This window comes from Melitaea cinxia, chromosome 24 (assembly GCF_905220565.1).
Source record: "Melitaea cinxia chromosome 24, ilMelCinx1.1, whole genome shotgun sequence".
In the NCBI taxonomy this organism is placed as follows: domain Eukaryota; kingdom Metazoa; phylum Arthropoda; class Insecta; order Lepidoptera; family Nymphalidae; genus Melitaea; species Melitaea cinxia.
The window spans coordinates 11311647-11335293 of NC_059417.1; the positions used below are offsets into that span (position 1 = coordinate 11311647).

General features: G+C 34.4%; 1 protein-coding gene and 1 long non-coding RNA gene across 2 annotated transcripts; both read right to left on the bottom strand.

Annotated features, from left to right (window-relative positions):
• Window positions 1-13210: 13210 nt before the first annotated feature.
• LOC123665679 (tubulin beta-1 chain-like) lies at window positions 13211-23407 on the bottom strand. Its single transcript, XM_045599944.1, has 2 exons — window positions 23273-23407; window positions 13211-14891 (listed from the first exon to the last, which is right to left on the bottom strand). The coding sequence occupies exons 1-2, from the start codon at window positions 23327-23329 to the stop codon at window positions 13605-13607; spliced, it is 1344 nt and encodes a 447-aa protein (XP_045455900.1). The 5' UTR covers window positions 23330-23407; the 3' UTR covers window positions 13211-13604.
• LOC123665680 lies at window positions 18392-19240 on the bottom strand. The gene is made up of 2 exons (XR_006745101.1): window positions 18518-19240; window positions 18392-18479 (listed from the first exon to the last, which is right to left on the bottom strand). It is a non-coding gene; the product is annotated as an uncharacterized LOC123665680 (long non-coding RNA).
• Window positions 23408-23647: the final 240 nt, after the last annotated feature.

Here is a 23647-nt window from a genome sequence, read left to right on the forward strand (position 1 = left end):
CTTTATATACAAACTCAATGGTGTAAACACAGATGTAGTTCAGTATAAATTTCGGTAAGTATTCCAAATTTAAATCACATTCCCCCCCTAGAGGATGAATGAAATTCAGTACAATTTTCTTTCCCTGTTTTTAACAGGTTACTAATGACTATTGTTATGTTCGCTTTTTGTGGCATAGAATGTCACTTTTTTGAGCAAGTGATACGAAAAAAAATATATACCTAAATAAAAGTTTTAAGCACACGTATTAAAATTTGTATGCTTGTATAGAAATGGATAATCATAAAATGTGTTCCTACATTTAAGATTCATAAATTTTATTTGTAATGGTCTTGTATCTAGTCTATCAAAGAAATTATCTGTTATAAAATATCTAGTTCTGATGACGTGAAATGTTTCGAAGACAACGCCGCGGGCAAAACTAAGTATTTTATCGATAAATAATAAAGTTTAATTTATGCACTTGCCTAAAAACTTAGTTGTTTTTTTTTTAAGTTCATTTTCTTCATGACAATATCCTTGGGGGTTCATATATAATATTAAAACAAGCGTATTTTTCATATGATGGAAAATAATTACTGTAGCCTATGGACGCTTGTAACACCACCACTGGCTTACCTCCGTTGAAACACAATAATACTTGAGACAGTATTAATTGTGTATGATTTTCTGTGTTAGCATTGTTAATTCTCTAGTTGGCCTTGTTCAGATTTTAATGAAGATATTGACTGCGAGACTCTACAAGTCTACATCATTCAAGTGGACAAAAAGAAATGATTAATAAATACAGCTAAATTTACTTCGAATTCATATAGTAAAATATCTGTCATTTTAACTGAGGTAGGGCACAGCAGGAAATTTCCTGCTCAAAATATGGAGCAGTCCGACTGGGGTAGTAAGTACCTCGACCTTACAGAAGATCACAGCTAAATAATAGTGTTTTCTAGCAGTGCTGTGTTTCTGTTGGTGAGTAAGGTGACCAGAGCTCCTGGGTGGAATTGAGGATAGGATCAGTAACGCGTTTGCGATGCTTCTGGTTTTCAGACGTCTATAAGCTACGGTAATCACTTATCATCAGGTGAGCTGTACGCTTTTTCGCCGACCAAGTTATAACCTAACCGGCTTAATAATGCGAATTAAATTGACTGTTTATGTCGTATTACTTGTCGATGTAATTGAAGTAGTTTTTTTTTGTCCTTTGCACACACAATTTTTAATCTAAAACCTAAATACTAATCCTATTGACGCCAGTAATTCGGCTTAAAGCCTTACAATTCACAACTAAATTCGTTACCAAAGAATCGTGTATGTTGCAATTGTCGGAGTGAGACCAGCCATCTGGTCGATGAGAGAAATTCGCGGCGTCAGCTCATCGCCATATTTGCGAAATGTCTGCCGACAATTTGAAACGCTTAATATACATTGCTGTTTCGATATTTTTAATTCTTAATATATATAAATCTCGTGTCACAATGTTCGTCCTCAATGGACTCCTAAACTACTTAACCGATTTTAGTCAAATTTGCACAGCGTGTGCAGTTTGATCCAACTTAAAAGATAGGCTATATTTTATTTTGATATATTATGTTATTATTATATTTCAGAAAAAAATAAGGTGATGCGAAGTTCGCCAGGTCAGCTAGTAATATAAAAAAAAGAAGTCATGCATGACGAAATTTTTTCCGACGACTTGACTTTGACCGACTTTGACGATTTTTTTTATTATTACTCATTGTGTGTTCTTTTCTCATTATTGTTACCTAAATTCAAGTAAATTTTGTAAGTAGATATGTAAGAAAATGAATGCGTAAAGAGCAAAAAAAACTGCACAAAACTATGCGATTATGGACTTTTTGTATAAGTATTAAAACAGGAATATAGAAATAGAAGAATGGAGTAAACAGAAAGGGGGCGTTCATAAAATACGTGAGATGTTTAAGGGGGGAGGGGGTCGAGTCAAATCTCATCTAATTCTTACGTTGGGGGGCCTCGGCAAATATCACGCAATTTTTTTTTCTGATTGAAACAAAAAAAAGTACTATTTTGGCCATTTAATCCAGATTGTACATGCTTAACATTTAATCTTAAGATTTAATCTTAAGTGTAATCGTAATACGATTAAGATCATTCGCTAATTCGTTAGAAAGAAAATAATTTCATTCATACTTCGACGTTATACATCTACTGACTATCTTATTTGTTGACTGTGTCTGATTACTAGTCTTAACTAGTCGTAAATAAAAGCACGAAGCATTTTTTTTTTTCTTTTTACAATAACAATCCAACGCGTTTACGTAAGAAACACACATTTTGAAAAATCCCACGTGAGATTGGTGGTTGGGGGCTTGAAGGGGTTGAATAAAATCTTACGACATCTCACCAAGGGGGGAATTCTCACAGAAAATTAAAAAAAAAAAACACCTCACGTAATTTATGGACGCCCCCAAAGGAGTTTCACAGAATTTAGTTGATTTTGTGGTAGATGCTGTTTAACTTAGCAAACTAATCAAAATGTCTTTAAAATGTAACAAGCAATGTAAGACATACAGTACAATTGTAATCGTTACAAATTTTAGCTCTCGTCTTGCATAGTGATTATATGTTACATAGTTTTGTAAACATGGTGACTAAGGCACACTTTCTCGGATCGAAGAACGCCATGTACAACTGAAAAGACCGGATTCAATTGTGAACACGCTTTTATGTTCTGCTGATTACTACTATTTGGATACGATTTCGTGAAGTCATTTTGCTTTTTTTCTCATTATTTAATTAGAAGTTACGCAGTTTTATCTGCGTGAAATCCTGTCACTTATTGTACCTAATGTTTGACGTGACAGTCGTAGCTTGTTGATATACAAATTAACTAAATTGAAATAGGATGATCACCATAACGACGCGTTGGCACAGAGGTCACAAGCACTGGCTGTTGCGCTGCCGGCCGCGGGTTCAATCTCCGCTCACGATAGATATTAGTATTGGTCATAGATATGTTTGTCGTGGTCTGGGCGTTTATGCTTGTGTATTGTGTGCGTTTCCGGACCCCCGACACAAGAGAAAATCCTACTGGGGCCGTTGCGTCTGAGGTGATTATTTATTTATTATTTAAAAAGGATTTAACCTTAGAAGTTTTTTTTTTAAGTTATGATAATTCCCGTGTATTTAGTATTCTGTATGTCCAATGTCCATTATTGTCAATTAGTTTTCTCAATATTCTCTTTTAAACGCCATCTTTTGGAGTCTCTGGACAAGTGTCTGTACAGCGCCCTCTTTGTTTCTGCTTCCGTTAAAGGCACAAGTTATAAGAACGTCTTCATAAAATTATATTCTAATTTTTCGAAATTAGAACACTTAGGGCCTGTTTCACCACTTGTAGATAACGCTAATTGACTGATGAATATACAAATACACTGACAGCGGGAATTAGAACTGGCAAGTAAGTTCTCCTCAATTAATAAATTGCAACTTTAAGATTAATACACGCGAATAGAAATATCTCATAAATATAGTAGAATTCGTTGGTAAAAAAAACAATAATTAATCAAAAATTATTGGATACTATCTAATTAAGAGTAATTGCGAAGTTTTTTATCGATTCTTCAGTGTGGAATCTAAATTTCGAATCGAGTTTAACTGTAATTAATTAAGTAAAAAAATATATATATTTTTAATCTGTATGAATAGTGAACTTTGAATTTAACCGTAACATGTAATGTACTTATTAGTTTTACCAAACATGTAGTCATAGATAAGTTTCATGAAAGTATTGTCGACGATAATATTTCATTTGATAAGGTTATACGTAATTCTTTTATCACATTTTCATAATATTATTGTTGAAGAATACGTGTTCAAGGACAATTTCTTTTTTAGATAGGCGTTATATTGGAAATTATAGGTATTTGACTGTTAAATTACTGTAACAGAGGAAAGAAGAAAGGAAATGCAACCTCCATCGACCAGACTAATCTTAGATTAAAAACGTTCCCAATGGGTTAGTCAAAATCAAAAATTTCCGGTCTGGATAATTCTATTGAGTGATTCTCCTTCATATCATCTCCATTACCCACTTGACATTAGAGAAATCATCAATATATTTAATACGTGAAGCAAAAACTTTGTACCCCTTTTTTTACGAAAATTGCGCTGACGGAGGAGTATGAAATTTCACACACTTATAATTTATATAGAGAAGGAGTGCAGAATAATAATTTATATTTTTTATTATGCATAATATAATATATACATGAAAACAATAAACAAAAAATTACACACCATGTATTTGACACACACACGCATAAAAATATACTCTTTTGTTCATTATTATAGAAGTCTTTGACAACAAACCTTAATAATGTTAAAATTTATAATTTAAGTTAATTATTGACGAATTTCGACCACCGGGTGACCTCTAGTTATACAAAACTTTCCAAATTAGTGTCACTATTTTCATAATCAATCTTAAGATATCTGAATACATATTTATTTTATTTGTATTCTTAGCTGTAATGGTAACACGTTACATATTGTATAAGTCTTTAGTACCTTACACTGTTCTAAAGATATAGTTCTGTATATGCGGATGAACGGTCTTCGCTTCCGTAAGTACGGAACACTAAAAATAAGACCGAGTACCGACAGATGAATACAGATTGAAGAGTTCAAACAAACTTTGGCTTTTTAACGTTAAGACTATTTACAATTTGGGTTAAATCTGGATTAAAAAGGCAAACTCTAGTTTTATTATCACAATTTTTGTTATCACGGTACTTTAAAGGAACGAAATAATTTCAAACCCTTATTAAGACGTAACATCCCAATACTGGGCATAGGCTTAACGTGCGTGTCCGAGTCATGGTGGGAGACCCACAAGGACAGACATGAAAACCGGAAAGAAATATTTGCGGGAATCGAAACAGTCAGTGTTTTAGGCGATTACTCGCACCAATACACCAGATCGGTTGTTTTTAATAAGGACGTAAAGTACTAGCCCGTAGGCGCAGTTTGTAGTGACCCTGCTTTCTGCTCCGAAGGTTGTGGGTTCGATTCCCACCCCGAGTTTGGGTGTAATATAAATATTTATTTATATATTCATATATGTATTATTTATAAGTATGTTTATCGAAAAAAAAAAATGTAGCTATACCAGTCGGCTGTTACCCTATAACACAAGCATTAAGTTGCTTACTTTAGGAACAGACGACCGTGTGTGTATTGTGTAGATATTTATTTATTAATTATTATATTTTATACATATTCTCTAAAGCACTTTAAAACATAGTTTAAAGTTTGCAATTATAATAAATTTGACAAGCGAATGTATCTCCAAAAAAGAGATCTCAATCAGTCAATCCATAAATTACATATTACAAGCGCCACATAACTCAGAAAAATTAATAATAAACTTCGGACCTATTTCACCGATGGTGGATAACGCTATTGACGGATGACAGTATCCGATAGATAAAAGTTTATGAAGTGTTTTCGGTTTTCATCATCGAGCTCCAATTTATTTATGAGATATTTCTCTATGTAGTTTATTAATTGAGGTAAAACAGGTCCTTAGCCAATATTCCGTGTAACGTCTTAATAATAGGAAAAATATTAATAATTAATTCATTTACATGTAAATAATAAGTGACTTGTTCGCGATCTAAATATTTCAACCTGTTTACAATGACATAAGCCTCTTTTGACGGCTGACATCATTTTATTATCACCGCTCTAACTTGACCCGCCTCGCCCCTCCGCTGGCGTTTTATTTACGACCTCTAGATGTTAATAACGGGAAACGAAGAGGCCTTTCAAAATGGCGTGAACATTTCTAAATATAGTCATGACTGTAGTACCAGGTGATTTTGTTTGATATATTTTTATGAGTAATTTTTGAATTATAGTTTTTTTTTTTGCTTTATTGTTATTTTTTAATTTAAAAAGTTTTGTTTGAGTATCCAAATCATTGTTTCGATATAAGAACTCCTTTCGATTCATCATAACTTAGGTAACAGAATAAAAATAAATTTATCTAATCTGTACAGTTAAACAACAAACGTGATATCATTATAAATTCACAATATTATACATAATTTTCGCCTTGACATTAATGTAAAAATGACTTTTTTATAGCAATTGTAATATTTTTAAATAAAAAAGCAGCACTTGATAGGTAATTTGAGATAAGTTCGTCTGTGTTGAAATCAGAGATGATTAAAAAAATACCAAATTAAACCATTGGACTGTGGACTAATTTATTTTCGATTAAATCAAATTTATTTCGCTCTCTGTTTTAGTTTTATCTTTATTTCATGAATATAAATAGAAAGTAATGGATTTTGTATCTATAAAATCTCAAAATGTACCTAAGGTAATGGCGCCTATGTTGGACGCGGACCAGACATGGACATTTTTTGAATTGACCTCCAAAATTAAGCAAACGCGAATTCTTTTTTTTCAAACGTCAACACCGATCAGTTGTGCCAATATTTTAGCTGTCATACCAACTGTTTTTGACAGCCGACGAACATTTTGATTGCGGCCACAACGGTTGTTACTTACGCTGTGTCATCTAGCGTCGGAAATCGCAATTTCTTATAAGAATCGCGATGCAAGTAAGTAAACTTAACATATTATTTTGTGTCAGTTGTATCGTCGTTGTCGAAAGTCATAGTATTCAATGATTTGCTAATAAGAATACATTACTTTAATATTATAACCCAAAATGTCAATGGCTTTCTAATCCTAAAATTTACCATGTCCATAATTGGATATTATTCAAGCACGTAAACCCAGTCATGGACATAGTGTCCATAAAGTGACCTTGCTTATTTTTATTTTTTTTCATATATCATACGTCTGTTCCAGTATATCTTCATGTTTCTCTAGAAATTTGCAATAAATAATAAGTCTATCCAATTATGGACATTCTGTCCATGACTAGGTGTCCATAATAGGTTCAACTTATTTCTAATATATACAAATTTATTTTCATCCTAGAAATGGCACCAAGAAAAGATTATACCACAGAACAAATGGCCAGGGCTATAGAAGATGTAAGGAAAGGAGAAAAAATATCTGTCGCTGCTAAAAGGTACAGAGTCCCAAGAATAACTTTGCACAATAAAATCACCGGGAAAAGTCCTATTGATTGTAATCTAGGTCCAGCTACAGTACTTTCATATGAGGAAGAAAGGATCATCGTGAGATGGATGGCCTTTATGGCTGAAAAACACTTCCCTGTAACCAAAGAGCAATTGCTTGATAGTGTCCAAAAAATAATATCTGATAAAAAATTAGATTCCTGTCCGTTCACAAACAATCGGCCAGGAAAAAAGTGGTACTCTTCGTTTTTAAAAAGGCATCCAGATATTTCCGAACGTACTGCGCAAAATTTAAGTAAATCCAGAGATGAAGTCACAGAAGATGACATACTCCGTTGGTTTGTAGTAATTAAAGGTTACCTTGAAAATAAAGGCTTGCTTGAAGTAATAATGAATGACCCTTGAAGAATTTTTAATGCTGATGAAAGCGCATTCTACTTACAACCAAAAGCTGGACGAGTCATAGTACGCAAAGGTGAAAAAAATGTATATACAGCATCAGGAGATGAGAAAGAAAATTTAACAGTGTTGGTTACTGGTAATGCTGCTGGAGTTTTAGCTCCACCAATGATAGTATACCCTTATGAGCGTTTACCTGCCGTAATTGCTAATAGCGTACCAAAAGATTGGTGCATAGGTAGGTCCGATTCAGGCTGGATGTGTGCCAGAACTTTTTATGAATACATTACTAATGTGTTCAATCCATGGATAGAAAAAAATAATATACCTAAACCAATCATATTATTCTTAGACGGTCATAGGTCACACATGACCCTGCATTTATCAGATTTTTGTAAAGAAAATGGGATTGAAGTTATCTCTCTCTATCCTAACACGACACATCTACTTCAGCCAATGGATGTTGCGGTTTTTAGGCCTTTGAAGGTATCGTGGAAGAATCAAGTGATGAATTGGAAAAGGGAAAATCCAAAACAAACAATGAAAAGAGAGCATTTTGCTCCAAACTTTGAGGCAGCTTTGCGAAACATTGCCACAGATACAATAAGAAATGGATTTAGAAAAAGTGGGCTTTTTCCCTTTGGTCCAAAATACGTCGACATGAACAAAATAAGTTCACAAAATCGTACTACTGCTTCCACATCAGCATTAGAAAACAAAATTCAAAGGACAAAACAGTTTATAAACACCTTGGAATCAGAAATACAAAGCTTGTTTACAAATGAAAAATTGAAGTTATTCACCAGGCTATACTATATACCCAGAGCTAACGTCGAGGACCTGCTTCCGAATGAAGATCTGTCGTTATATACAATTTGGGCTAAAACTTAACACTATTTGGATGAAAATTTACCTCAGACTATTTCCGCAACTATCACGGAGCGATCAATACAAGTCTCGCATTCTTCGGAACCTGAACATGTAAGAGAATCCGAATTATTGCCACTACAAACACCTGAGGCATCCGTGGCCGACAATTCAATTTCTAGTTTACCTGAAAACATATTGGACGTCTCTGATCACATCTCTGAAAAAACACCAGAATTGTTGGCCACAAAAAATATGCAGGGAAGGTACTTTGGACCAAGTACGTCACAAATTTGTATAAACACGAATGCTACTGATAGTGGCGATCCAGATTTACAAGAAGAGGACATCGGAAGAGCTGAAGCCGATTTAGAATTATCGAAAACGGTTTCCAAAGATATTGCCGAGCAGGCAATGCATACTACCCCGAAGAAAGTTCAGGCTTCTGAAACAAATAATACTATATCGAAATCCTTGCCTTCTAATACCCATTTAGTAGTGTGAAGAACATGGGAGGATCCTCCGACCAGACGGAAGTTGTGTCTGGCGGGCACTGGCCCCAACGTTTGTTGTCGGGTTCTTGTATATATACTTATTCACTTTGAAAACTCTGATAGCGCGATGTAGCATACGTCAGTTTTTCTCTAATTACGTAGTCTGTCGACGTTCGTATTTCACGCGATAGATGTCGCCACATCACTCCCCTCCGAGACCGGAGGTCGGTAGCAGGTTAAGTCGTCCATTCATCTTGTGATGCTTGCCGGGCCAGTGGAAAGTTCCAGTGAGTCGGAACCAGATGCCGCATAGTTCACGGTGAGTCGGAACTGTCTGCGGTGATGCTGCATATGCTCCAGTGAGTCGGAGTGGTGCAGTGCTGCGTAGTGGCTGGCTGCTGCGTCGACCAGGAGAGAAGTACGTCTCTGCTTGCTGACCGGCCGAAGTGCAGTGTGCTGTGCCAAAGTCGCTGAGAAGGCTGTGGGCGATGACCAGGAATGCGCGTCCGCTGCATGCTGGTGGTCAGGATACCCGTAGTAGCCGTAGATGCTGGCTGGCTAAAGTCGTAGATGCTGGATGCTACTCGCTGCTCGAAAGCTTGAGGAAGTGATGATGTCGATGAAGGTTGCGTTGATGTTCATGCTCGGGGTCACCAGTTTGGCAGAGGTGTATGAAGAATCACGTCGGGGTCACCAGTTTGGGGGTGTATGAGGAACATGGTGTTCAGTTCCTCGTCCGCCATCGCAAAGGGAGGATCCTCCAACCAGACGGGTGTTGTTGTCTGGCGGGCTAACGCCCCAACGGTTGTTGTCGGGATCTTGTATATATACTTATTCACTTTGAAAACTCTGATAGCGCGATGTAGCATACGTCAGTTTTCTCTAATTACGTAGTTTGTAGTCGTTCGTATTTTTCGCGTAATAGATGTCGCCACACCCAAAACACAATAGAGAAAAATATTGAATTCGTTACAGAATCAATGAGAACGATGTCAAAAGATATTGCCTGCTTGGCAATGTATACTACTCCTAATAAAGTTCAGAATTTTGAATCAAATACCACTATGTCCAAGCCCATGCCTTCAAAGCCACAAAATGTAATGAAGGAAAATATTCCATCACCATTCAAACGTGTTTTATTTTGGTCAGAAGCAGAAATTAAAAAAAGGCGCAGTAAGGAACGTCTTCCTTCAGCAATTACTGGTGAGACATGGAGAGCATATATGATCAAGAAAGAAAATCAAAAGAAACAGAAGGAAGAAGAGAAAAACAACAAATAAAAAAGAAAATAGCTAAAGAAACAAAGAAAGTTACAAATAAAAAGAAAATAGCAAAAACTGTAAATAACAAAAGAAAGAGAATTGAATCAACTAGTTCATCAGCAGAAGAAAATGATATACCATATCAAGAAAGTGACCAAGATTTAGAGTTGTCTGAAGATGACCAGATAAACAACGCAAAATACAGAACTGAAGCACTAGAATCAGATGAAAATATTCCTCTAAAAGACATATCCTTGCAATTACTAAAGAAAAACACATATGTTATAATAAAATACGAAGGAGAATACTTTCCCGGGGTGATTAAAAATATTGATAACAATACTTACGAAATAAGTACAATGGTTCTATCAAAAGGAAATACATTTCGGTGGCCTGACACTCCAGATCAAATTTGGTATAATAGGGGAGCTATAATTGAAAAAATTCAAGAGCCTAAAACTGTCAACAATAGGGGCTTTTTTAAAGTACCTGAAATGGAAAAATATTTACCATTTATATGTTAAGTTTTCGATTGCAATACTTTGTTTATAATTACAGATATATACTATAGAGATTGTTACTTTTTGAGAGTTTCTAATATAACTATTTATTATTTGTTACATATTTTTTAGACTGATATTTATTAATAGTTGTGTCTCTGTTGAAACTCAGGGAAGACAAAGATCTCTGTTGAATAAGAATGTTTTGATTTTGGAACTTCTATTTAACCTCTTTAAACCTATTTGTGTAAGTAGAACATTGTTAGATTGTTAACAATCAAAAATAACGTGATTTTGGAGACTGATTTTTCAATAATAGTAGTGTAAGACATTTAATGTAAGTTTGAGTTTTACTATATAACTTAATTGTTTTTGAATAATAAACAAGGATGATTTATTTTGCTTAAAGTTGGCTTAAGACGAAATGATGATTTTTCGTAGCGGTTTTCGAGTATTATCTATATATTAAACTGATATAATTAATAATTTTCGATTGTTATTATTCAAATAATATAGCATAGTTAATAACGAATACTTTGTCCTTTACTTGATTATTCATATTTCCAAAATTCACCGTTCATAATTGGGGGTCCTACACTGGATTATTATTGTCCATTGATGGTTGTCCATAATTAGATAATGTCCATAATTGGGGGTCCTACACTGGATTACTACTGTCCATTGATGGTGTCTAAGTAAGAGTGTTTTTTATCTATAATATTTTATTGTACTGAATACTAAACCAAAATTAAATATTGAATACTGATTGAGAAAAGAGCTTTTCGATTACCTCCAAATCCCAAATAACGTATATTGAAAAATAAAAAAATTACAAAGCAAAAATAAAAAAAAATCGCTTATAATGTCCATGACTGGTGTCTTTACCTTAATTTAGATATTTAATTTGATAAAAAAAAAACGCGCTAAATCTAGTCTTACGAGATTGGCAATGTCTAGACGTCTTGTAGTTGAACGTGTCATGTTATGATTCCTTGACATAACGAATTAGAGCTTTAGTTACGTAAAATTATTAGATCAATACAGATAAATAAAATATTAGGTGCTGGCTGAAACTCGTGACTATGTCTGCGTTGCTTGTACATAGCGCAGTTTATGTGCAGAGAAAAATAACATCACACACTGTGACAATTATAATTGTGGTTTTTGAAACGTAACTTTATATGAATGAAGATAGTATTATAAAGTATTATTTGTGGATAAGGACCAAGTGTCTTAATAAATAAAATTTAAAAGTAGTTTTTCGCGATGCTATACAAAGACAGATCTCTCTGATTTTATTTATATAGATTTAATTTTAGGAAGAGAATTAACTAATTGCGGTAGCTGGATAGTAATAAATTTTTCGTACTTTCGTAAATAAAAAAACGAGTGTGCTTTAGACCACGCGACTGAAGTAAAACTTCTTTCGCTACAGTAATATACCTAACTCTCTCTCTTTCTATCTTCATTAACTAATATCTCCCTCTCAACTTCCGTTCGCCTCCCCCGATCACACTTTTCGTAACGCTCTCCTCGCGCATTCACCAGCTTACTCCCCAAGTTAAGCGTGCGTTAAGAAGTTTAACTTCAATAATACACTAGGTATTCAATTGTCAAAGTACTGTCACGTTAAAAGTGGACCTTATATAATTTTTACACATATCAACTTCAATACATAATTAGCCAATCTTTATGTAATCATTGCTCTCAACTAGCGTTACGTCCGGTTTTACCATAGGTGTGAGGTGATCTAGTATAGCCCATGTAACCCACACTTATTTATAGTAACTTAATCTAGCCGTAATGTAATATAGCCTACAAGCTACCTTAAAGTTTAGAATAAAATTTAATAATATAATCATCAAAATCGGCCATCAAATTACGTAGAATGAATGCAGGTCTATGATGACGTAGAAATCTTTGCATCATTTCTTTACAAGTGTTAAACAAATTGACCTTCAATTGCAGTTACAGCTATTATCATATGATTTCATATTCAACATCTAAATTTACAGGACTTGGGTCTAGAATGAAATCAAAATTCAAAATTTTTTCTATCCAAGTAGGGTTCAAAATAATTTTGTATTTTGAATCGTCATTTTACTGATTATAAATTAAAAGTTAATGAGTGACAGTATATTTCTTAAGCTTTAAAGTTATGTCACTTAAAGATGATGACTGGAAAAGTGTACTGCCTAATTACTATTTAATAGAAAACCCTTGTTCATTTTGTTATCTTAGTTAGTCAATGAAAAGGTCTGTATAGACGGACACACAGAATTTGTCTTTATCTAGTGAGGCTTTAACCTTTGATTAATAACCTGTTTATAAATAGTCCACCTTTATATTTATCAAGTTACTGTAAATGTCTGGTACCTACTTGTATGATTTTTTATCACCAGGTCACCTTGTACGTGCTAGTTTGTCGTATGATTCACTATTGACCTCTGATGCTTAAATTACATAATATATTACTTTAGTTGTCACGAGTCTTATTGTGAAAAATTGTATATAAAATGATTTATGATCTCCCTTGGACATTGATTTATATCGTTATTTTAATTTTTAAAGGTAACGAATAAATAATAAGATTTAATAAATAAAAATCTTTATTATATACATTAAATTATTGTTGAAAACAATTTTAATCGTAAAAAAAACTTCTGTTATTGAAGCCGACATAATCAAAATTTGGTATGGCGAAGTCCAAACACTTCATACATAGGACATTATGTATCTATCAGCCTTTGAGAAGTTACAGATATGCTCTCGACGAGGCTCGTTCGCGTCAAGGAATGTATTGTAAATGCTCTCACATTAACTAGTCGTAACCGGGAATTGTTAAGTCGTGCGTTCTGTTAAGAGTTAGCAAGCATGTCTTCATTACGCAATATAGGAATCATTAATGTTACATCGAGTAACGATAATGGCAATTACTGTGTCACGACACGACGACGACACGACGACACGACGACGTGACGACGTCTAGTGGTCCTCAACCTCCTGCTCCTGCTCCTCGTCGAATTCCGCGTCCTCGTCGGCGGTCGCCTCCTGGTACTGCTGGTATTCGGAGACCAGATCGTTCATGTTGCTCTCGGCCTCGGTGAATTCCATCTCGTCCATTCCTTCCCCGGTGTACCAGTGCAAGAAAGCCTTGCGCCTGAACATAGCCGTGAACTGCTCGGATATGCGCTTGAACAGCTCCTGGATGGCGGTGGAGTTGCCGATGAAGGTGGCGGCCATCTTGAGTCCACGGGGCGGGATATCGCACACGGCGGTCTTTACGTTGTTGGGGATCCATTCAACGAAGTACGACGAGTTCTTGTTCTGGATGTTGAGCATCTGCTCGTCGACCTCCTTCATGGACATGCGACCTCGGAAGATGGCAGCCACGGTGAGGTAGCGGCCGTGGCGCGGGTCGCACGCCGCCATCATGTTCTTAGCGTCGAACATTTGTTGCGTGAGCTCGGGCACTGTGAGCGCGCGGTATTGTCTGCTGCCACGGGAGGTGAGAGGAGCGAATCCGGGCATAAAGAAGTGGAGACGTGGGAAGGGAACCATGTTGACAGCCAGTTTACGAAGATCCGCATTGAGCTGACCGGGGAACCTGAGGCAAGTCGTGACACCGGACATTGTGAGGGATACTAAGTGGTTGAGATCTCCGTAGGTGGGTGTGGACAGTTTGAGTGTGCGGAAGCAGATGTCGTATAGAGCCTCGTTGTCGATACAGTAGGTTTCGTCTGTGTTTTCTACGAGCTGGTGCACTGAGAGAGTCGCGTTGTAGGGTTCGACGACGGTATCTGATACTTTGGGCGAGGGGACGACTGAGTATGTGTTCATGATTCTGTCGGGGTACTCTTCACGAATTTTGGAAATGAGAAGAGTTCCCATACCGGAGCCGGTACCGCCACCGAGGGAGTGTGTGAGTTGGAAGCCCTGTAGACAATCGCAGGATTCGGATTCTTTGCGAACTACGTCAAGAACTGAGTCGACGAGTTCAGCGCCTTCAGTGTAGTGTCCCTTGGCCCAGTTGTTGCCGGCGCCGGACTGGCCGAACACGAAGTTGTCGGGGCGGAAGATCTGTCCGAAGGGTCCCGAGCGGACAGAGTCCATGGTACCGGGTTCCAAGTCGACGAGGATGGCGCGGGGCACGTACTTGCCACCGGAGGCCTCATTGTAGTAAACGTTGATGCGCTCCAACTGGAGGTCAGAGTCGCCATGGTAGGCTCCGGTGGGGTCGATGCCGTGCTCATCAGAGATGATCTCCCAGAACTGTGAACAGAAATTAATCCATTAGTATACTTGAAAAAGGATGAGCTTTCATAATATATAATAGACTCATAAGTAAGGCACGATACTTTCAAACATTTTCTAAACCCATATAAGTACAAAACACACATAAGGAATGGCGGATACAGAATGAGATTTGTACCCATTATCTTAAACGGTAGGGCTCGTCAACAAGCTCAATGAACCATCGCGTAAATGGCCGACAGGATGCATAATATATCTTTGATAAGTATACTCTGATTATATTGGAATTACGCAAGCATTTCGCATGAGTTATGGAGGTGTACAATCAAGTTGCCTTGGCGACGGGCGACGCCCACGCGCTCCGTAATCGGTGATCTTTCCTTATATGTAGTGAATGCTTTGTACAAGTCTTTATCGAGTTATTAGCATTCGAATTTATTTTCGAAACCTCTTAAAGCCGTGGCCGATTAAGCGCCATATGGTCACAAAACTAACTACATCATGTCCTAACGTAACTTTTAAGCTGTAATTCTGCATAACTTGAAACGAGGTGTCAAAAAAATTCAAAATAACTATTTAATTGTTTAATATTATGACTAGCCCGTTGGCGCAGTTTGTAGTGACCCTGCTTTCTGCTCCGGGGGTTGTGGGTTCGATTCCCACCCTGAGTCTGGGTGTAATGTATATATTTATTTATATATTTATATATGTATTATTTATAAGTATGTTTATCAACAAAAAAAAATGTAGCTATACCAGTCGGCTGTTACCTATAACACAAGCATTAATTTGCTTACTTTAGGGACAGACGACCGTATGTGTATTGTGTAGATATTTATTTATTTATTTATAACTGAGTAATTTCAAAGAAATTATGTAGTTTTATAACAAATTAAGAAATAAATATTATATCCGTAACACAACACCGAAATTTTAAATAAAATTAAAACTTATAACATGATAAAAGTAAATAAGATAATTAAAAAACTATACAAGTAAATATAACAGTAAGATAAAATAAAACGTTAACCCTCGAACGTGTAAAGAGGCAAGTTGTTTACCGATCGGAAAACATTAAAATTCAGTATTATAAGTGTGGCGATAAGAATGATGTCATGCTAGGCTGTGTAGGCGCGTGTGTGGGTACGCCTAACAACGCCTTACATGTACAAATGACTAACATGGTATATCTCAGGGACTTAAGATTCAGAGAATTGCTAATCGAACGAGTGTACTATAAATAAATTTCAATGAGCTCTCGAGATTTTTAAAAGGAAAACAAGATATTTTAATGAACATTAATTTTCGTGTAATATAATTATTGTTTATGTAATTCGAAGTGACGACATTTCTGTGATAATGAATACTTGGTATTCCGAAGGCCATTTGCAACTTAAACAGTTAAAAATAAAAATATTCTTATAAAATATAAAATGTAAATGTTAACGTCTTCCGAAGATGAGAATTAAAAAAATCTTTACATGTTTTTACCGTTTATTTAAGGAATTTTAATACAAAATTTTATGCAATCTCATCTCCCATTTCACAGACTTAAAGCAAGTCTGTCAGTCACAGTTAAGTATGTTATATTATACAGTCTATCGGATTTTTTATATACATTCGACGTAATAAGTTTAAAATTACGGTTACACATACCGTTTATTATGATCATTCCAACATTTCGTTGTAAAAGTCAACGGCACATCAAAATTATACTTTCAAAAATATATTTTTAATAACAACAAAGAGTGAAAGTCGATCGATACTTCGAAAGCTTTCTTGTAACTAGATAAGAGATGAAAGTGTGTGAATGGCTCAGTGCGAGAGAAATACACGAGCATTGTACAATGGGCACAGATTTTACTACACAATTCTAGCGGCCATATTCTTTTTAGGTCACTGACTATTCTATACAAGTCTGTCTTATTTGTGTTAAATATTTATTATATTGCTATGGAAAACGCTAAATTTACATAAATATGCATAATATTTTTTGGTTTTTAAACGTATTTAATTTATAATCGCTTCAACCTGTAATATCCCACCACTGGGCATAGGCCTCTTTCCCCATGTATATATTCCCTACTATGAGTAACGATCGCTATCAGGTGTACATGATAAAAATCGGGACCGACGGCTTGACGTGCTCTCCAAGGCACGGTGGGGAGACCCACTAGGACTGCACAAACACCCAGACCACGGCAGACACCTGTATGGCCAATATATTTACAAACGTTTGTCATGTGCGGGGATCGAGCCCGCAACCGCCAGCACAACAGGTACAATCCATGGCTGTGACCGCTGTGCCAACGAGGTGTCAATTTTATTTATAAAAAAATATATATATTTAATGATTTTTTATTAAAAATTGCTGCCATATTTTTAGTGCTTGTCAGAAAATCGCCATTTTTTTTTAATTAGATCATCATTACAGCCTATACAGTCCACTGCTGGACATAGGCCTCCACAAGTTTACGCCAAAAATAACGTGAACTCATGTGTTTTGCCCATAGTCACCACGCTGGGCAGGCGGGTTGGTGACCGTTGATGTTTTAATTAGATATTAAATATATATTATATGTATCTATAATTAATATTAAGTATACTTATGCATTACATTTATTTCTTGTACGCAGAAACGGACGAGAATAAATTGTGAAATTCATTAATATCTTTACGAGTTAAGTTAAACATCGCTCGGATATTCCATTTAACGGTTATACAGAGGAGTCGAGTGCAGTGCACTATGGCTATTTTAGCGTTTAGCAGCGCCAACGACCGGTCGTTGAACCCCACATAATCATGATAAGATTTATTTGAAGCTAAATTTTTTGATAAAATTATAGTAAAAAGTTTTTTATGTCTGGTTATTCTTTATATTCAAAATTAGGTATAAAATTATATGAATATAAAAACCTTATTTTTATAACTAATTAAGAAATTACTTCAATAAAAACTTTATATATCTTAATATTTAAAACTTATTATTTGCAAGCAACTGCTAAATGTAAATCTAGTTACTAAGTCATTTTTTACATATCCTTTTTTTTGTTGCAAATATACGATATGTACGATACGATAGTTTTGTAATAATTTGAAGCCATCGGAGTATAAAAATTTGTTCTATATTCTGTTCATTGTTTGGGGCTATTATGTTTTTAAATTGTCTGTGACGGTGGGCTTTGCTAAATATCTATCCAGTCTTTACAATAATATTCAAATTAACTCTTGCAAGAAACAAAAAAAAGTAAAATATTTGTAGTGTAAATTAAAAAAAAAGTTGTAGTTTTTTTTTCTAAAAGACATTATACAGTTGAATGTTATAATCTATAAAACATTAACTTAATTATATTATGTTAAATTCCTTTCAAATCTGAGAAGTAATTTTTTTTTTTCTAAAATGTAACTTATATAATTTTTTAGTCATATCTGTTATACTGAATTAAAAATTGCAGTTAAATACTTTTTAAAAGTGGCAGTTCTGTTTGTATAGTCTATGAAATAAAGTGTCATTTCTATCCATCAGCAAAATCTCTTCAAGTGTCTCTAAAAACAGCTATTTACTATAAAGACACGTAAAAACACGAAACTGTGTCAGCGAATTATCTGTCATTATGTAAACATATTACAGACTGTTATCCTACTACGAAAAATTGCTTTTTAGGCGTTTAGAAATATGTTTACGTATTTATTTATTTTTTACTTTAAATATAAAAACTATTTGAATGAGACTTTTCTGACAATCAGTATTATTTCATTTATAATACATAATCCTTTGTTTGTTTGTATGTAATTCTATTTACATATTAATATACGATTTACCCGATTTACAATTAAGAGATATTGCAAAACTATTCCTATAATTAGACGAAATCCAGATATCTATGTCACAGTTTCACTCTAATAAGTTACGCTTGAAAAACTTCATTGGGTCGTGAAGTGATGTTTTATAGCCAACCTAGGAATAAACGTTTCTCAGACAGAAATAACCGAAAATATTACTGATATTTTAATAAAAGCGTGAAGTTATTAGTTTTATAATTTTCTTAAACTCATTCGTGTCTTCTGTTCACAAAGTTTTTTGTTCTAATTCAATGTCAATTATGTGTCAACACTACGTCATGTAACATAAATAAGTATAATAGCTTAGTACCTCCCCACGTCACTCACAGTTGACTCAGCTGTTTCTTCCATCTCTTTTTAACTAACTCGTTTCCGATCATGTATCTCTGTTACACAGTTTCAGTGACTCACATTAAAAAATATGTCATGTATTGTAAGTCTTACTAAATTTAACACGATTTATTTCAGTCTCCTTTATCTCAAGAAAGCAAATTCTGATCCTTTAATTTTTTTTAATTTGAGTTGAGCCTTTTTACTTGATTTACTAGAAGTTTTTTTCGGTTTAGTTTCAGTTGCTTTTAATTTGATTACAATTAATCTTTTATTTAATATTATCATGTAACAAGTAGTTGACATTCAACTTCATACTGCCTTATTTTTTTTGTTTATATAATAATTATTTACACATCGAAATAAAATATAGTCCATATATTAAGTTGAGCAAAGTTACATATCTGTGCAAAATTTTATTAAAATCGGTCCAGTAGTTTCGGAGAAAAGCCCGGACAAACATTGTGACACGAGATTTTTAGGTATATATAGAAAACTAGCTGACCCCGCAAACGTTGTTTTGCCGTATATGTTATAAACCCCCTAAAACCCACTCCCCTTATCACTTAGGGATATAAAAAATAAATGTTGGCCGATTGTCAGACCTACCCGATATGCACATAAAATTTCATAAAAATCGGTCCAGCCGTTTCGTAGGAGTATGTAAACTAACATTGTGACACTTATTGTGTCTCCTAACTGCGTTCTCTGCTTCTCGAAAATCGAAGAAATTGCCAAAAAAAAAAAACCTAGCCATAAAACTATCTTAACACACCTTTAGAAAAAGTATTTCATTAAGCAATGTACGCACTTGATCGAATAAAAGAAACGTTATCTTTTTACGTAAACGTTTTTTTGCATATCTAATCTGTGCACTTGATGCATGAATTTTTATCTAAAGTCCTGTTATGCATCATATACGGAACTTGTGCGTCAATTTAAGTGTTTTATTATATTTATAACATATCATACGATGCAACTCTGATGCATAAATTACTTGCATTTGCAATGCTTCAAAATATTCGTCCACAATAAATTTGTTAAAAACCTTTTTGAAAATCGTAAAGTTGAATAGTTTTTAGAAATATTAAAGACATTTCTTTTGATTTTATGTATGAAATAGAAACTAGAAATTCCCCTTCGATTCGTCTGTTTAATAGTAATACAATTGTTTGACACCTGATGCTTCTATCATGATATATATTCTGGTATAATACAGCCTATAATCAACAGACAAGCTGTCTAACACAAGAGATAATTATTTCAATCAAGCTAATAACTGAAATTTGTCAGTTATGTTCTTTACAAATTTACAAACTTTTTAACCAACTTTTAAAAAAGGAGGAGATTTTCAATTCGACTATATTTGTTATGGGTGTTACGTCATCACTTTTTTCTGGGTGTATCGATTTTGACGATTGTTTTTATTAATCGAAAGGTGGTGCTTGTCGTGTGGTCCCGTTTTAATTTGATCTAGATCAAACGACTCTTTGAGTTACTACTATCACTAATGCGTATTTAATTGACTATTTTTTTCGACTACATTGTATTACTTGGTAATGTAAATCGAAGTCGTCATTCTTTGGTTTTCAAACAACCACAGTTACGTTGTCGTTGATGTGTTATTATATACAAAGCGTATCCATTCTTAATATTCTTCATATACGGATCTATTCGGAAGAAATTAAGTGAAGTTCTTAGATACAAAACTGATCCATCCTTCCTTCCTGAGCGTTTTTGCTTTAGAAGTGGTTGACAAGATAATAGATAGAAAGCGCAATCGTGCCAGATAAGTATCTATAGACAGCGGATACTAAACATGCAAATGAGGAGTTCTAACGCTGAGGGAAATCTTGTAATTGTTATGGAAAGTGGATTATAGCTAATTATAACACTTGCAATACTTTGTTTTTATCTTCTATAAAAAAACTTAGACTTTTTGCTAATAGTCGCTAATTTAATATGGATATAAATGGATATATATGGATATATCATGGATTAACAATATTGGACATCTCAATCAGAGGCGTAGCGGGGAAGGGGTAAGGCGCCAAATGGTCCGTTAAACAAAAAAGTGCTGGACATATTATACGGTTTTCGAATGGGGGGGGGGTTGAAATAGTATTGTGCCCCGGGCGTGAGTTAAGCTCACTACGCCACTGATCTCAATATCCACTTAAAATGTATCAAATTGCATTGGAAATTTTTGAAAGAATTTCTGTTGTCTCTCACGACGACTTTACCCGATATCCTAGTCTACATGATTACATAAGTGATAAAGATGTGTGGATTATTCAGTGACGCTGCATTTCATGCATCATATTTATTACCAACCTGCCCAGCGTGGTGACTATGGGCAAAACACACGAGTTCGCGCCATTTTTGACGTGAACTTGTGGAGTCCTATGTCCAGTAGTGGACTGGGAAGGGTGCTGTGATTTGTGATTTATTACCAATTTTGTATTAAAACGCAGTTTATTTATTTTAAACGTGAACTACGTATTTTTTTACGACTCTTATTTGCAGACTCTGCATTCCGAATCGGTGGTAGCTTCACTTTTAACGATAATTAAAATTATAATTTGTAATGTGATGTTTATTAATATAGGATCTCCTTAATTATACCTAGTAGTTTTATTTAATAATTATTACTTTAAAAAAGAAAATATGAAACTTTTTTAAAGAGTTTCAATTAAGATTTTAGATTGACATGGTTACTAAAACAATTCAAAAACGTGATATTTATCTTTTTTTTTATTTGAACAAGACATTCGTAGCTAACGTAGAAATTCGACTAGCCCGTTGGCGCAGTTTGTCTTGGCCCTGCTTTCTGTTCCGCGGGTTGCGACGATTCCCGACTAAGTCTGGGTGTAATATTTGTATTTATATATTTATATATGTATTATTTGTATATATATTAAAAAAAATAGTTCTAACAGTCAGCTGTTACCTGTAACACAAGCATTAAGTTGCTTATCATAGGAACAGACGACCGTGTGTGTATGTTATAAGATATTTATTTATTTATTATTTAAATATCGAGCTCCGCAAAATGAAAACAAAAAACATGGTAAATATCCCGTTTTTTAATAGTTTCAATTAAGTTTGTGGACTCTATTTCATAGAGTGTACTTATAGAGTCAATGGTAACTTATCATTAACTAAATTAATTATATAATTAAGAAAAACCGATAACGAATGCTCGCAAGCAATAAAGTTATTGAATTAATTATAATTTTATTTACATACTATAGAGATAGCATTAAAATTTAGGTACATAAAAAACAAGAACTTTGTCAGAGTTGAGATACTTATATTTTTGTTGGTCTAAGTGCAATGTTGATATCAATAGCACCTTTACACTTTCGATAAGAAATGTGGAGTTTATCAATTTATTTTTACTTGCTGCTTATCGGTACTATTGGTATGTTTTTTTAATTGATCTCTAGAAGATCCACGTTCTACCGAAATGTATATTTATGATTTTTATTTCACTCACAGGAGCCTTAGAGTAATGTTTAATAGCTTATTATTATCTTTCGTAAAGAATGTTCCCGATAGAAAAAAATCGTTAAGCACAGCAGATCTTGTGATCAAACAACAAACTTTGTGGCATTATAATAGTAATAAATAGTATTAAAATATAATTATATTTCATTTTACTATTTTGAAAGAAAATGAGGTGTAATAAAATACAATCTTATTTAAATAAAATGTTACATATTCGCTTTTTAAAAAGATTACATAAAATATTTTTTGTTTCAAATTTATTAAAAAGTTATTACATAAAAATATTTTGTAACTTGCCTATTATTGCCTAATATTTTGTACCTTTTAATCATATGGTCAGGATTTAATAGAATGGAGTGTACCTGACACTACATACTTTTAGGGTAACCTAGTTACCGTTTGTACTAAAATAATTAACAAAGGGTTGTAACAAAAATCTTTTTAATACAAAACACACCCCTGTTTCTCACGTGAACAGGGCGACAGCTAGTAACGTTTGATATCGCGTGAAGTATTCAAATTTACTGCCCCCATTTTCTAATGAATGGACGGTTGTATGCAAGATGTAACATTCACCTACTTTCTATCAAAAATATTATTAAAAAAAAATATGGTTAGAATTTTCCAGATTACCTTTACTATTTTCACGTAACGTAAAACTGTTATATGTTAATGGTTTATACTTTTGTACATATTTTTTAAATGTCATAACTTACTTTTGCTCCGATCTGGTTACCGCACTGGCCGGCCTGGATGTGTACGATTTCCCTCATTTTGTATTATAATATAAAAATGTTTTAATAAATTACTTAAACACTATACGTGACTCTCGCACAGCACAACTCGAAGATTTGATCCGAAGCCGGCTCGGTGGGGTATTTTGAGGAAAGCTGCGCCTCCACGCAGCGTCCGATTCGCGCGTTCTCATTGGCCAGACATTTTCTATCGCAACTCACTTCGCAGCGCTTCAAGACCTTATCGTACACCGCTCCACACGCGAAAACAAAACCGTTTATTCAAAATATACCTTTATTTATACATAATTAAGCACTACAGCTGTGTTTGCAGTTATTTCGTCCGCTGTACGAGAT

Coding starts and splice junctions, on each gene's coding strand:
- LOC123665679 (XM_045599944.1), bottom strand. CDS start 23,329: ATGAGGGAAATCGTACACATCCAGGCCGGCCAGTGCGGTAACCAGATC. Junction 14,892..23,272: donor GTAACCAGATCGGAGCAAAA/GTAAGTTATGAC, acceptor TTCTGTTCACAG/TTCTGGGAGATCATCTCTGA.